Source organism: Triturus cristatus, chromosome 4_2 (genome assembly GCF_964204655.1).
Source record: "Triturus cristatus chromosome 4_2, aTriCri1.1, whole genome shotgun sequence".
Lineage (NCBI taxonomy): Eukaryota > Metazoa > Chordata > Amphibia > Caudata > Salamandridae > Triturus > Triturus cristatus.
The window spans coordinates 816,312,431-816,328,004 of NC_140586.1; the positions used below are offsets into that span (position 1 = coordinate 816,312,431).

A 15,574-nucleotide genomic window follows, 5' to 3' on the forward strand; every position below is an offset into this window, starting at 1 on the left:
GTGATTCGTCCAGTGGAGGCTGTCCACAGGAGGATGCCTATCACAAACCATGCAGGTGTGGGTGGGTTATTCTAGGACACGGGGATGTTCTCTACGGATGGGGCAGTGTGCCACAGCACTATCAAAGAGACCCTGTGATGCCATTCATGTTCCGAAACCCAAGTTAACGTTGGCGGCAGCTACTGCTGTTCTCTTTTACTGGCAGCAGGCTTCACACAAAGCCAACACTCACCAAGTAAACATTTTATCTGTCTGCTCTAACCCCGGCTTCACAAGAGAAAGAATGTTAACTGAGCTTGAATTGTTACTGGCCTGAAACAAGTCATTGTCAGATACTGGCCTGGACTCAAACTTTCACAGAGGAGTAGTTGTTCGTAAGCGCTACGCAAGCGAGCATGGGCTTAAGGCTAAGCGTTCCGGCTAATGCCTTACTCGTGGGTCACTAAGAGGCTTACTGAAGCTGGTGCATTTCACCTACCTTATCGATCCTTATGAGTTTTGCTTAGTGGTACAATAAATCAGACTAAATAGAGAACATAGTTTTAGGGCGTTTTTTGACTCTATACCCATTTGTAACATTTATTGTTAGTGGAAATTTATTTTACTGTATTTCACTTACCTGCAGCCCCCTTCGCCGCAAAATGCTTGAATCGTCCATTTTGAAATAACTGTATACGTGTCGATGGCAAGGTGTCCAGGGGATAGCGATTCCTGCAGGTATCCACCACTCCTGGGCGGCGTGCTCACATCAGGCTACAAAAATACAGGAAGAAATCTCCTCCATCAGCAACCCTCTCCGGCTTCCAAAAATAGCAGACACTCCTTGACCCTGTGCAGCAGCTCTCACTACCACAAGTGCACTTAAATTCGGCCCTGCGTCTTACTCACATAGTGAAGGTACGCACGAAGGGCAACTTTTTACCAAAAGCCATGCACACACATTTGATGTTAGTAAACTAATTTGCTTGTGACCTTGGATTTGAAATCCTTGTCAACTTGTCCTTCTGTGTGCACCCAAAAGGTGGGCTCTTCTGTTGACCCGATGTCCTCCTGTGGCAGTGGCACTCAAAGCGATGGTCTGTCTGATTCCAGGTGCCTTGAAGGCGTCTCCAAAGCACGGGCTCAGAGTTTCGAGCATGTCACCATGTATTCACTTCTGCTCTCAAACATTCAGACGAAGACAAGTCCGCCTACGGGAACCCTTCCTGGTTAATTCCCCATGAGCACCTAGGACTAGAAGTTTATCAGATGCAGCTACTAGGCCAGGAACACGGCACAGAGACAATCTGTAGCTTCTGAACTCCACAACTGGTTCCTTGTGCTCCTGGGCGCTTACAGGCTCTCAGAGTTGTCTGATGTGAGCAAAAGGTGACCAGCTGGAGCAAAACAAACCAGCAAAATAAGTAAAGCACCTTGCTGTAACCTCTTGAAAAGAGCTGGCGCGCCCAGTATGTTCCACCCTGGGCAGACTCTTCCTTTCATGGTGGAAATGACCAGGTTCCACCTACACATGTCCATGTGAGCCTTAAGTCAGTGCGTAGATCCCATGTTCAATAACCCGCCTGTGAGCAGTATGCACAGGTGTCTCGCAATAACGTGTCAAGAGTGAAAGAAGTGGTTACAAGGAACCCGAGGGCCCGCACATGATTGCGGACAGGACGGGTCAGTCCCCGGTCAATGGGAAAGGAAAGACGGCATGCCACTTCCCGACAGACGGAATCCCCTCGGACAGCACACATGCGGCAAGAGGTGCGCGGTGGAGCACAGTTTGGCAAAGTGAGGGGTCCGTGGAAGGGACGGGCACCTGCGGCGCGGGTGTGTACAATGGCACAGTGCAGGGGCCACCGGTTGCTGCCTATGCGCAGGAGGGCATGTGGGTGAAGGGACGGAGCCCGGCGGTCCGTGCACTGCACCGGTGCAGCCGGAGCCCCGCTGCCGCCGTCACTGCCATGGGCTCGGTGTCCAGCCTGCTCCTTCTCCTCTCCCCGCCGCTCCACGCTCCTCCACCCGCCGCCTGGAGCCGGGATGCAGCCTTTGTGAGTGAGGCAGGCGGCTCGACTGCTGCCTGCAGCCCAGCGCTGGCAGAGCGGGAGGCTGGAGAGAGGCGACCAGCCCCCGCCCGCCCCTTAAAGGGGTAGAGCACCCGGCGTTCCTAGAGAGCATCGGCGGCCTGCTGTACCTACCTCCAGGCATCGGAGGACACAGGCCTGCAGCTGCCGCCTACCTCCTGGCATCAGTGGAGGGCACAGAGCTGCCACCTACCTCCTACCATCGGAGGAGGGCACAGACCTGCATCTGAGCCTACTGTCGCATCCAAGTACCCCAGACTCACAGCTGCGCCTGCTGCAAGTGCCACCTAGCACAGACCCGCAGCTGCCGCCTGCTAGCACCGGAGGAGGGTATAAACCTGCAGCTGCCACCAGCGGAGGGTGGCACAGACCCGCAGCTGCCACCACTGTACACCACCGACGGGTGGCACAGAGCTGCAGTTGCCACCACCGTACACCACCGACGGGTGGCACAGACCTGCAGCTGCCACCACCATACACCACCGACGGGTGGCACAGACCTGCAGCTGCCACCACCGTACACCAGCAGAGGGTGGCACAGACCTGCAGCTGCCACCTCCGTACACCAATGGGTGGCACAGACCTGCAGCTGCCACCACCGTGCACCAGCGGAGGGTGGCGCAGACCTGCAGCTGCCACCACCGTAGACCACCGGAGGGTGCACAGACCTGCAGCTGCCACCACCGTACACCACCGACGGGTGGCACAGACCTGCAGCTGCTACCACCGTACACCAGCAGAGGGTGGCACAGACCTGCAGCTGCCACCACCGTACACTACCGACGGATGGCACAGACCTGCAGCTGCCACCTCCATACACCACCGACGGATGGCACAGACCTGCAGCTGCCATCTCCGTACACCACCGACGGATGGCACAGACCTGCAGCTGCCACCACCGTACACCACCGACTGGTGGCACAGACCTGCAGCTGCCACCACCGTACACCAGCGGAGGGTGGCACAGACCTGCAGCTGCCACCACCGTACACCACCGACGGGTGGCACAGACCTGCAGCTGCCACCTCCATACACCACCGCCGGATGGCACAGACCTGCAGCTGCCACCTCCGTACACCACCGACGGATGGCACAGACCTGCAGCTGCCACCACCCTACACCAGCGGAGGGTGGCACAGACCTGCAGCTGCCACCTCCGTACACCACCAACGGGTGGCACAGACCTGCATCTGCCACCTCCGTACACCACCAATGGGTGGCAAAGACCTGCAGCTGCCACCTCCGTACACCACCAACGGGTGGCACAGACCTGCATCTGCCACCTCCGTACACCACCAATGGGTGGCAAAGACCTGCAGCTGCCACCTCCGTACACCACCGACGGATGGCACAGACCTGCAGCTGCCACCACCCTACACCAGCGGAGGGTGGCACAGACCTGCAGCTGCCACCTCCGTACACCACCAACGGGTGGCACAGACCTGCATCTGCCACCTCCGTACACCACCAATGGGTGGCAAAGACCTGCAGCTGCCACCTCCGTACACCACCGACGGGTGGCGCAGACCTGCAGCTGCCACCACCCTACACCAGCGGAGGGTGGCACAGACCTGCAGCTGCCACCACCGTACACCACCGATGGGTGGCACAGACCTGCAGCTGCCACCTCCGTACACCACCGACGGATGGCACAGACCTGCAGCTGCCACCACCGTACACCACCGACTGGTGGCACAGACCTGCAGCTGCCACCACCGTACACCAGCGGAGGGTGGCACAGACCTGCAGCTGCCACCACCGTACACCACCGACGGGTGGCACAGACCTGCAGCTGCCACCTCCATACACCACCGCCGGATGGCACAGACCTGCAGCTGCCACCTCCGTACACCACCGACGGATGGCACAGACCTGCAGCTGCCACCACCCTACACCAGCGGAGGGTGGCACAGACCTGCAGCTGCCACCTCCGTACACCACCAACGGGTGGCACAGACCTGCATCTGCCACCTCCGTACACCACCAATGGGTGGCAAAGACCTGCAGCTGCCACCTCCGTACACCACCGACGGGTGGCGCAGACCTGCAGCTGCCACCACCCTACACCAGCGGAGGGTGGCACAGACCTGCAGCTGCCACCACCGTACACCACCGATGGGTGGCACAGACCTGCAGCTGCCACCTCCGTACACCACCGACGGATGGCACAGACCTGCAGCTGCCACCTCCGTACACCACCGACGGGTGGCGCAGAGCTGCAGCTGCCACCACCCTACACCAGCGGAGGGTGGCACAGACCTGCAGCTGCCACCACCGTACACCACCGATGGGTGGCACAGACCTGCAGCTGCCACCTCCGTACACCACCGACGGATGGCACAGACCTGCAGCTGCCACCACCGTACACCACCGACTGGTGGCACAGACCTGCAGCTGCCACCACCGTACACCAGCGGAGGGTGGCACAGACCTGCAGCTGCCACCACCGTACACCACCGACGGGTGGCACAGACCTGCAGCTGCCACCTCCATACACCACCGCCGGATGGCACAGACTTGCAACTGCCACCTCCGTACACCACCGACGGATGGCACAGACCTGCAGCTGCCACCACCCTACACCAGCGGAGGGTGGCACAGACCTGCAGCTGCCACCTCCGTACACCACCAACGGGTGGCACAGACCTGCATCTGCCACCTCCGTACACCACCAATGGGTGGCAAAGACCTGCAGCTGCCACCTCCGTACACCACCGACGGGTGGCGCAGACCTGCAGCTGCCACCACCGTACACCAGCAGAGGGTGGCACAGACCTGCAGCTGCCACCTCCGTACACCAATGGGTGGCACAGACCTGCAGCTGCCACCACCGTACACCAGCGGAGGGTGGCGCAGACCTGCAGCTGCCACCACCGTAGACCACCGGAGGGTGCACAGACCTGCAGCTGCCACCACCGTACACCACCGACGGGTGGCACAGACCTGCAGCTGCCACCACCGTACACCAGCGGAGGGTGGCACAGACCTGCAGCTGCCACCACCGTACACCACCGACGGATGGCACAGACCTGCAGCTGCCACCTCCATACACCACCGACGGATGGCACAGACCTGCAGCTGCCACCTCCGTACACCACCGACGGATGGCACAGACCTGCAGCTGCCACCACCGTACACCACCGACTGGTGGCACAGACCTGCAGCTGCCACCACCGTACACCAGCGGAGGGTGGCACAGACCTGCAGCTGCCACCACCGTACACCACCGACGGGTGGCACAGACCTGCAGCTGCCACCTCCATACACCACCGCCGGATGGCACAGACCTGCAGCTGCCACCTCCGTACACCACCGACGGATGGCACAGACCTGCAGCTGCCACCACCCTACACCAGCGGAGGGTGGCACAGACCTGCAGCTGCCACCTCCGTACACCACCAACGGGTGGCACAGACCTGCATCTGCCACCTCCGTGCACCACCAATGGGTGGCAAAGACCTGCAGCTGCCACCTCCGTACACCACCGACGGGTGGCGCAGACCTGCAGCTGCCACCACCCTACACCAGCGGAGGGTGGCACAGACCTGCAGCTGCCACCACCGTACACCACCGATGGGTGGCACAGACCTGCAGCTGCCACCTCCGTACACCACCGACGGATGGCACAGACCTGCAGCTGCCACCACCGTACACCACCGACTGGTGGCACAGACCTGCAGCTGCCACCACCGTACACCAGCGGAGGGTGGCACAGACCTGCAGCTGCCACCACCGTACACCACCGACGGGTGGCACAGACCTGCAGCTGCCACCTCCATACACCACCGCCGGATGGCACAGACCTGCAGCTGCCACCTCCGTACACCACCGACGGATGGCACAGACCTGCAGCTGCCACCACCCTACACCAGCGGAGGGTGGCACAGACCTGCAGCTGCCACCTCCGTACACCACCAACGGGTGGCACAGACCTGCATCTGCCACCTCCGTACACCACCAATGGGTGGCAAAGACCTGCAGCTGCCACCTCCGTACACCACCGACGGGTGGCGCAGACCTGCAGTTGCCACCACCCTACACCAGCGGAGGGTGGCACAGACCTGCAGCTGCCACCACCGTACACCACCGATGGGTGGCACAGACCTGCAGCTGCCACCTCCGTACACCACCGACGGATGGCACAGACCTGCAGCTGCCACCTCCGTACACCACCGACGGATGGCACAGACCTGCAGCTGCCACCACCGTACACCAGCGGAGGGTGGCACAGACCTGCAGCTGCCACCTCCGTACACCACCAACGGGTGGCACAGACCTGCATCTGCCACCTCCGTACACCACAGACGGATGGCACAGACCTGCAGCTGCCACCACTGTACACCAGCGGAGGGTGGCACAGACCTGCAGCTGCCACCTCCGTACACCACCAATGGGTGGCACAGACCTGCATCTGCCACCTCCGTACACCACCGACGGGTGGCACAGACCTGCATCTGCCACCTCCGTACACCACCGACGGGTGGCACAGACCTGCAGCTGCCACCACCGTACACCAGCGGAGGGTGGCACAGACCTGCAGCTGCCACCTCCGTACACCACCGACAGGTGGCACAGACCTGCAGCTGCCACCTCCGTACACCAGCGGAGGGTGGCACAGACCTGCAGCTGCCACCTCCGTACACCGACAGGTGGCACAGACCTGCAGCTGCCGCCTCCTAGCATTGAGGGAGGAAAGGCACAGATCTGCAGATGGCGATAGCTGTCATTGTCTAGAACCAGAGAAAGGCACAGGCCTGCAACCACTGCAGCCTTTGTGAGTGAGGCAGGCGGCTCGATTGCAGCCTGGAGCCCAGCGCTGGCAGAGCGGGAGGCTGGAGACAGGCGACAAGCCCCCGCACGTGAAATGTGAAAATAGTGTCCAAAAATGCAATCCGTCAACGGGGTCCAGTTCAAGAGGGAACACGCAGGTACCAAGCGGGTGCCTGGCGACGTCGGCGTTGTGCCATTCTCGCCACCACCCCCCTCCAGAGACCCATGGTGTGGATCATTTTCACACTTTACGTGCAATCTGGTTTCTCTGAACAAGAGCTACCACCCTCTGATTGCATTTTTTGACACTATTTTCACATTGCACATCCTCTGGTTAGGGTGGGCCTTAGCGCGCCCATACAGCCGGGGTACAGTTTTTTGGTCCTGAAGAATGCCCGGTAAATTATACCACCAGGGCAGAAACAGGTCGACCCCACTCCATGGTAAATAGCTGAACAATCTATCCAGCTCTTCCTTCCCACACCCTGTTTTTAGTGTGTCTGATTGGCCATTTAATAACATTTTCTTTGGACACAATCTAGACACTTTTAATCATTCCATTACACTTTTAGTTGTCACCACAAAATCCAGCTCCGCAGTAATTCTGGCGTCGCAGCACACCAGGGAGGCACTCGGCCTCTCCTGGTAGGGCCCTATGATGAAGCATGTCACCAACTAGGTTGGTGAGTGAGGGATTTTTAAAGAATCTAGAAAGATTCTTCATGCTCGCTCTTCTTGATCTTGTTGTTTACATTACTTTGATTCAGGGACCAAGAGTGTTCCTATTAAACTATCCCTTACTCTTGTTGATACCAGAAGATGGGAGAAGGGCAGGGGGGTGATGGGATGCTAACAATTTCACTGAGTTACATTAAAAATAATTACAAAGTCTTTAACGGGACCCAATTGAGACCAAGTGGGATGGGCAAGCTGCTGTTTGCATAAGTCAGGCAGATAGCTCCCTGCTGCGCCGCTCGGAATATTGGCGCTGTAGGCCTGGGCACAGCTCGAGGCCCTACAAATAAGAATGCTGTAGACACACAGGAAAGGATTTTATTGGCGGATTGACTTTCACAGGAATTAGAAATATTTGGAGGGATAAAACAAAATTTGTTTTTAGAAATATTACTATTGTTGCTTTTACTAAAAAGTGGAAACAGCAGCTGCTAATTAAGGTATTTGTGTTCACCTTACATAATACAAACTCACTGACGTGTGTGCACAATGCAGGAAAGTACTGGGATTGCACAGAGTCCCAGTTCTGGCAGTTATATCTGGGCCGGATCGGAGATCCGTCCGACCTTGAGAAATATGCTGAATTTGTCTCGGTGTCATTTTTTGACACTGGGACATAATTTAGCAGCACATGGAGCAACAACCTGCAAGTGGGGAGGGGGCTGTCTGTTTTTTCACTTCTATCCAGGACCAAAACAAAGGCCTGAATTAAAGGCACTTCAGCCTTTCATTTGTTCGACTGTGAGTAGACTGGGAGCCATCTGGAGCTTTGGGTGCCAATGCAGGGGAACCAAGGCACATAGCTTAGCACAAGTATTTTAGAAGAAATAACGCTTGGGTGCAGGTTTTTGACTTTGTTCAACTTTCCTATGTAAGAGATGAGCATGCACTGTAATAATGCAAGGTTTATCTCTGTGTATGCGTAATTGCACTAATAATGATCTAATGGCACCTACTAATTTATTTTATATTTAGTTCTTTTATAGCACTAATCATCCCACTGCAAGGTGTCAAATCGCTTTACATCATACATAGACAGAATACATTATACAAAAGTCTCAATCAATGTACAAGAAATGTTACCTTAGACAATGAGGGTTTATAAGGTATAGGAATCACATTTCACCCATACTTGTAGACATTATAAGTTAAGTGTGAACGGTTGAGAAACAAAGTCGAGATATAAAACACAGGGATTGGAGTTCTCTCACTAACAAAACGTTATTCGTTCCCAGAGGAGCCCTTTCTTTGCAATCTTAGAATAACAACAGATTGAGACAAACACCAATAAGGATCTAAACCCATGACTTACAGTTTGCATGCAGCTCCTAGATGCTGATAAATAGATCACTGTGCTATTTTAGAATGACTGGAACTTATGAACTGGAAGTAACAAATGGACCTCAGTGTCAAAAGCAGAAGCCCACCTCCCTATCTCCCTATAAAACGAATCTGTGATCTGCATGTTACACGGTGTGCTTTGCAGCAGGCACACAAACCCGCTATGCTACTTTAAGAGTCAAGACTGATTGTATAAAAATGCAGAACTCTCCCAGAACTGCCCTAACCACCAGCTTTATAATAATGCTATTATAATCCACTCAAAATTGCTAGGCACACAAAGATCTCCACAGCAGGTGTCTTAACCCTTGAAGGTATTTTAAAATGCACCCTCTTTGTGACCAACTAAGCAAGGAAGGGAAGAATTACACCTCACATTTGCCTTATTTGACAATTTTTGTAAGCATTTTTTTTTTTTTTGTAATATACAAGTTGACTGACAGACTCTGCTTTTCAAGGTCGGCCCCTCGGGACTCCACATCCTGACTCCAATCTATGGGTTGCGGGGTATTTTCGTTTTCCAAATCCAGTGGGCACCCTGAAAGCCCAGTACCTTTCTTATTGAACCCAACGTGGCATTACGTGTCTGGCGTCATCTGTGACGTGGATAACGTGTCGAGCGCTTCCACCTGCATTCCACTGAGTCCCTTTCCTTAGAGAGGGGGGGAGGGGCAGGGCGTCAATGGCTGGCGAAAAGGGGCTGCTTCGCGTTATTTCTACGGTCTCTCCATGTGTAGCTTGCCTCACGGTACATGTCCTGACGAGATAACAACTGACGCTCTGAGACAAATGCCGTTGTGGTTGTCAGGCTGAGTTAATGCAAGGATTCCGGCCCTCCTTCCTCCTGGAGCCCAAAAAAGGAGCATCATGTACAAAACTCGGGTGTGCAATAAATTGCAGCAAGCGAGCACGATTTAAAAACCCATCTGTTATTACTGCGCTTCCAGGCCTTCTGTATGCACAGCTATAAGAGTGAAACACAGAGAAACTGGGAGATGGGCAGAGGATCACAGAATGTGGCCGTGTGTGAATGCCGGAATAAGCAATTGTGGTTTTAGCATCACTGCCTGCCGAGCTTGTCACGTACCATTGTTAACGTCTATAACATCTCTAATTGGAGGAAGAGAAAATATTACAGTCACTTAAACCGTCCATAAGAACAACTTTAACAGGCATTGGCCAATCAATAGGTCTGACATTTTGTCAATGGTTGTTTTGCCAGGGTTTCTGCAAAACTTTACTGTGGACACCCACACACAGACTTTGTTGACACAGCACACAAACATGAATGACAGTTTAACAGACCAATAGTTAAAGCCACCAACGTAAAACCTCCTTTATGTATGTATAATATGTATGATTGTTTTTTTAGATCAATAGATTGGAAACCCAAAGGCCATACCTAACAAGCATTGAAAAAGCCAATCGGTCTCGCCTGTGCAAAAGCTACTGACTTTAGTAATGTGTTTCAGCCATTACGTTCACCAGTGTGGCTGCTGTTCAGCATGCCTGAAGGTTAGTGGCTTGGAGTGGAGTAGATTAAGGAAAGGGGGTGGGGTAGATTTAGGTAGACTGGAATAGAGTGGAGTGTGGTAGATTGGAGTGTGGTAGATTGGAGTGGGATAGATTGGAGTGGGGTAGATTGGAGTGGGGTAGATTGGAGTGGGGTAGAGTGGAGTGGGGTAGAGTGGAGTGGGGTAGAGTGGAGTGGGGTAGAGTGGAGTGGGGTAGGGTGGAGTGGGGTAGGGTGGAGTGGGGTAGGGTGGAGTAGATCGGAGTGGAGTAGATTGGGGTGGAGTGGGTTAGATCGGTATAGAGTGGGGTAGATCGGAGTGGATCAGAGTGGGGTAGGTTGGAGTGGGTAGATAGGAGTTGGGTAGATTGGGAAATAGTGGGGTGGATTGGAATATAGTGGGGTGGATTGGAATATAGTGGGGTGGATTGGAATAGAGTGGGGTGGATTGGAATAGAGTGGGGTGGAGTGGAGTCGGGTAGAATGCAGTGGAGTCGGGTAGAGTGGAGTAGAGTAGATTGGAGTGGAGTAGACTGGGTACATTATAGTAGGGTAGAATGAAATTGAGTGGGGGTAGACTGAGGTAGTTTGAATTGGGTTAGATTGGGGAGGAGTCCAGCAGATTGGTGTAGTAGAGTAGACTGGAGTCGTGTGGGGTAGATTGGAACGGGGTGGGAATGATTAGAGTGGGGTAGGGAAAGAGTGGAATGCAGTAAATTGGGGTAGATTGTAGTGGGCTAGATCGGAGTGGGGTAGATTGAACTGAAGTGGAGTAGACTGGGGTAGAGTAAGGTAGATTGGAGTAGAGTGAGGTAGATCGGGTGGAGTGGAATATATCAGGGTAGATTGGAGTGGGGTAGACAGGAGAGGAGTATATTGAAATGGAGTGGGGTAGATTAGGGTGGATTAGGGCACGATGGAGTGGGATAGGTTGGGTGAATTATGGTAGTGTAAACTGGAGTGGGGAAGATTCAAATTGGGTAGACTAGTGTGAGATAGGAGTGGGGTAGTTTGGAGTGGGGTAGTTTGGAGTGGGGTAGATTAGAGTGAGCAGACTGGAGTGGAGTTGGATAGAGAGGTGTGGCATAGATTGGGATGGGGTAGATTGGAGTGAGGTAGACTGAAGTGGGGCGGATTGGATGGGGTAGATCGCAGTAGGATAGCTTGGGGTGGAGTGGGGTTGGGTAGATTGGGGTGGGGTGGAGTGGGCTACATTGGACTAGTGTGGGGTAGATTTACGTGGCATGTCGTAGACTAGAGTGAAATGGAGTGTGGTAGAGTGGAATGGAGTGTGGTAGATTGGGGATGAGTGGAGTTGGGTAGATAGGGTGCAATGGAGTGGGGGAGTTTGAGGTAGACTTGAATTGGGTTGGGTTGTTTGGAGTGGGGTGGGGTAGAGTTGGATAGATTGGAGTTGAGTCGAGATTGGAGTGGAGTGAGAGATTGGGGAATAGTGGAGTGGGGGTAAATTGGAGTGGAGTGGGGTAGGTTAGAGTACAGTAGGGTAGATTGGAGTAGGGTAGATTGGGTGGATGAGATTGGGGTAGATGGGACAGGAGTGGGGTACACTGGAGTGGGGTAGTCTGGAGTGGGTTGGATTGGAGTAGGATAGATTGAAGAGGGATGAGTGGGGTAGACTGGAGTGGAGATGAGTGGGGTAGACTGGAGTGGAGATGAGTGGAGTAGACTGGAGTAAGTTGGGTAGAGTGGGATAGATTGGAGTGGAGCAGATTGGAGTAGATGGGGTAGATTAGAGTGAGATAGATTGGGGTGGGGTAGATTGGAGTAGCATAGATAGGGTTGGAGTGGGGTGTGGTCGCTTGGAGTGGGGTAGACTGGGGTGGAGTGGGGTAGATTGGAGAGGGGTAGATTGGAGTGGGGTCGGGTGGAGTCAGGTAGATTGATGTGGCGTACGGTAGATTGGAATGGAGTAGACTATGTAGATTATAGTAGGATGGAATGGAGTGGGGGTGGACTGAGGTAGTTTGGAGTGGGGGTGGATTGAGGCAGTTTGTAGTAGGGTTGTTTAGGGTGGAGTGGGGTAACCTGTCGTGGAGTTGGGTAGATTGGGGAGTAGGGTAGACTGGGGTATGGTGGAGTAGATTAGGATAGACTGGAGTGGGGCAATAGGGTAGATTTAATTGAAGTGGAGCAGACTGGGGTGGAGTGGAATAGAATGGAGCAAATCGGGGAGGAGTGGGATATATTGGGAAAGATCAGAGTAGAGTGGGGTAGACAGGAGTGGAGAGCAGTATATTGAAATGGAGTGGGGTAGATTAGGGTGGAGTGCGGTGGCATGGGAAAGATAGGTTGGCTTATGGCAGGATAGATTGGACTGCGGATGGTTGAGGTAGACTGCAGTGGGGTACAGAGTAGTGGGTTAAGTGGTGTCGAGGGGAGGGGCATAGAGTGGAGTGCTGTGGTGTGTCGTGGAGTGAGTGGCGTGGAGTGTCAGTGTCTTAGACTGGAGTGGCCTAGAGTGGAGTGGCATGTCAGAGTGGAGTGTCATAGAACGGAGTGGTGTGGTATAGAGTGGAAGGGCATGGAGTCACGTAGTGTAGTGTATGCATGATGTGGTAGCACACTGTCATTACAAAAAACACCTTTTCAATTGAAATGACCATTACATTTGCACAGAAATATGATTTTACTGCACACAATGTGTGCAAGAACTAGTGTATTGATGTGTTTTTTCATATATTTGTTTCCACCATACTTCAGAATTAAAAAAAAGGGCTTCATTTGAATTAATTCTGATATATTCTGAAACATCAGCACAGTACTTTTTGTGTGCTAAAAAAAAAAAAACATCTTACACTCTCTCCTCTTACATGGATACTCAGTACGATTGTCACAAATTCTCTCACTTTGAAGTTACGGAAAGAAAAGTAAACACCAAGCTCCCTGGAAGAGAGCACTTGACATTTGACCTCTGTCTTTGAATGCACAGCAAATGTGACAAAATAAGAACAAGATTTGAAGGTCTGTTTATAGACAGCGAGTTAGTGGAAGACTACAGTAATCAAGCTTTGGGCAACAGGAGGGGCACACTCAAGTTGGACAGTCTAAAGCTAATAAATTCAGCAGATAGAAAAGGCAGGAAATGTGATCTACAAGCCACAAAGCCAATGGTAAGCAACGAGCGGCAGGGGCGGCTGGTGACATTTGAAAGTGGTGAGGCATAAAATTATTGTCCTAATGCAGCGCAACGAGTGTGTTGCTGTTTGGTGTAGCGCCAACAATTTGCCTTTCAGACACGTCAGAGCGCACGATGTTCCAGAGTAGAAGAGCAGAGTGCACTCTCGTGTTTTCCAACAGGATTCAAATAAATATTACAAGCCTACTAGATCGTATTTTGTAGAGCGTCAACATGGTGCCTTCAAGGCACATCAGAATATTTTGAGAATCTGGAGTGATAATGTATTCGTAAACAGAAAAAGACAATAATGCAGTTATTGGTGTTTTGCGTAGCGCCAACATGCTGCCTTCCAGGCACTTCAGTGCGCTTATAGCCTGCACCGATTAATAAAAAGCTAGGTACGTAACACGATCATGCTTAATGTGTAGTGCCTGCATTTTGCCTTAAAGATACTTCAGTGAGCCTCATCTTCTTGGAGAAGACAGAGTTGTGCACAGTGCATTTGTATTAGCTGGAGAGACCTTTATTATTTATCAGTCCACTGCATAGCGCCATGTCACCTTTCAGACACCTTAGAGCGCCTCGCGATTCTGGAGCGTAAAAAGGCAGAGATGGGCACGCTGCATTCTTTTCCAACTGACATACACTGATTATTAGTTCCTTTCACAACGCGCTTAGATGCCCTGTTCTGAAGGAGAAGGGGGAGAGGGGGTGGACGGCTGAGGGGTGGTAGTGCACGCGGAGCAGGAGATGGGTCGCTTCACCCACAGGGGGTCTATCTGGGGAGTTTCTTTAAACATACGTCTTCAGTGTAGCGTCAACCGTGCCACGCTGTAAACACCCGTGTACGCCGGCTGGCACAGGGCACACTGCCCTGTGATCGATAATGTGAGGACTGTCCTCCCAGGACAGACACCGCACCAGGGCCCCTTGCCCACGATCACACGTCGCTTCACTCACGCACACACTAAAGACACATTTTATAAACACTACAAAGTACAAACAAGCCTTATACATTTCAAAATAAGAGGAAAACTTACCTGACCACCTCTGCTCCTGGTCCGCGTTGGCGCCTCTTCCCTCTTCTGGAACAGTCAGCACGTCAGCACTGCGTGGCAACCCCTCAGCCAATCCTGGCACTGCTGCAGCGCCAGGATTGGCTGAGGGCACAGCCTACTCCTCGCCCGCCGCCTGCCCATTAGGAGACCGAGGGGCTCCTAATGGGCATGTGCAAGGCAGTAAAAACACAAGTACGCATGACTGGGCACGGGCTAAAAATTACTCTCCATGCCCACTCATGCGCACTTGTGCTGTGCTGCCGCAATGCAGGTCAGTCAACATGACGCCGGACCGCCCACGGTCCGACGTCATGGTGACTGACATGCATTGTTAGTTCTCCCCACCCTCGGCGTCTCTGAACTTAAGTAAACTAAGTTCAGAGACACCGAGGGAGCTGCGGGCGGGTGCGCGGGGCGGGGGGGGCTACGCCCCAACGCCCCAATGGACGATCCGCGCCTGACGAGCGGAATACATTCCTAGGTCAGCTTTCTGGATGCCCCCAATATGTTTTTAGCACAGATCACACACAACTACCACCTACCATCAGAACTTTTGGGTTAGGAGTGGTAACATCCCTGCCCGTATTTTATTTTATTTACAAACAATAGATCGTAAAATTATCATTTGAAATGAGAGGAACACAGCATACCGCTTCCAGAATGCACCAATTAGCTAATTACAAAGGACATGATACAAAGTGTCAGGGTAATGTAGTTCGCTGATAACACCAGCCAGGACGTCCTAAAGGGACAGGATCTTGTCGATGCCTAGAGCGCGGGAGAGCTAACACGCATGCGTCGTTCTTAAAGCAGAGGCGTCCACAGACGTCCCTTAACCGACGCGCGGCGCACTACATAATACAGCAACACGGCACCATCACTCAAACCTGGGCAGGCTGGAGCCCCGCAGCCCCCAGTGACGCTGGCGCGGTGGTACCCTTGGGGATAC

General features: G+C 53.4%; 1 protein-coding gene across 4 annotated transcripts in view; it reads right to left on the bottom strand.

Moving 5' to 3' along the window:
• Positions 1–15,574, bottom strand: part of MAST2 (microtubule associated serine/threonine kinase 2) — a 1,353,759-nt gene that overhangs the window by 727,624 nt on the left and 610,561 nt on the right. For 2 of the 4 annotated variants that reach the window (XM_085602765.1, XM_085602762.1), the window contains exon 1: positions 620–789. The exons of the other annotated variants lie outside the window; for them this stretch is intronic. In XM_085602765.1, coding sequence (XP_085458891.1) covers positions 620–658 — 39 coding nt within the window. In that variant the 5' untranslated portion in view covers positions 659–789. Of the gene's footprint in view, positions 1–619; positions 790–15,574 lie in introns of those variants that run through there. 4 annotated transcript variants of the gene reach the window in all.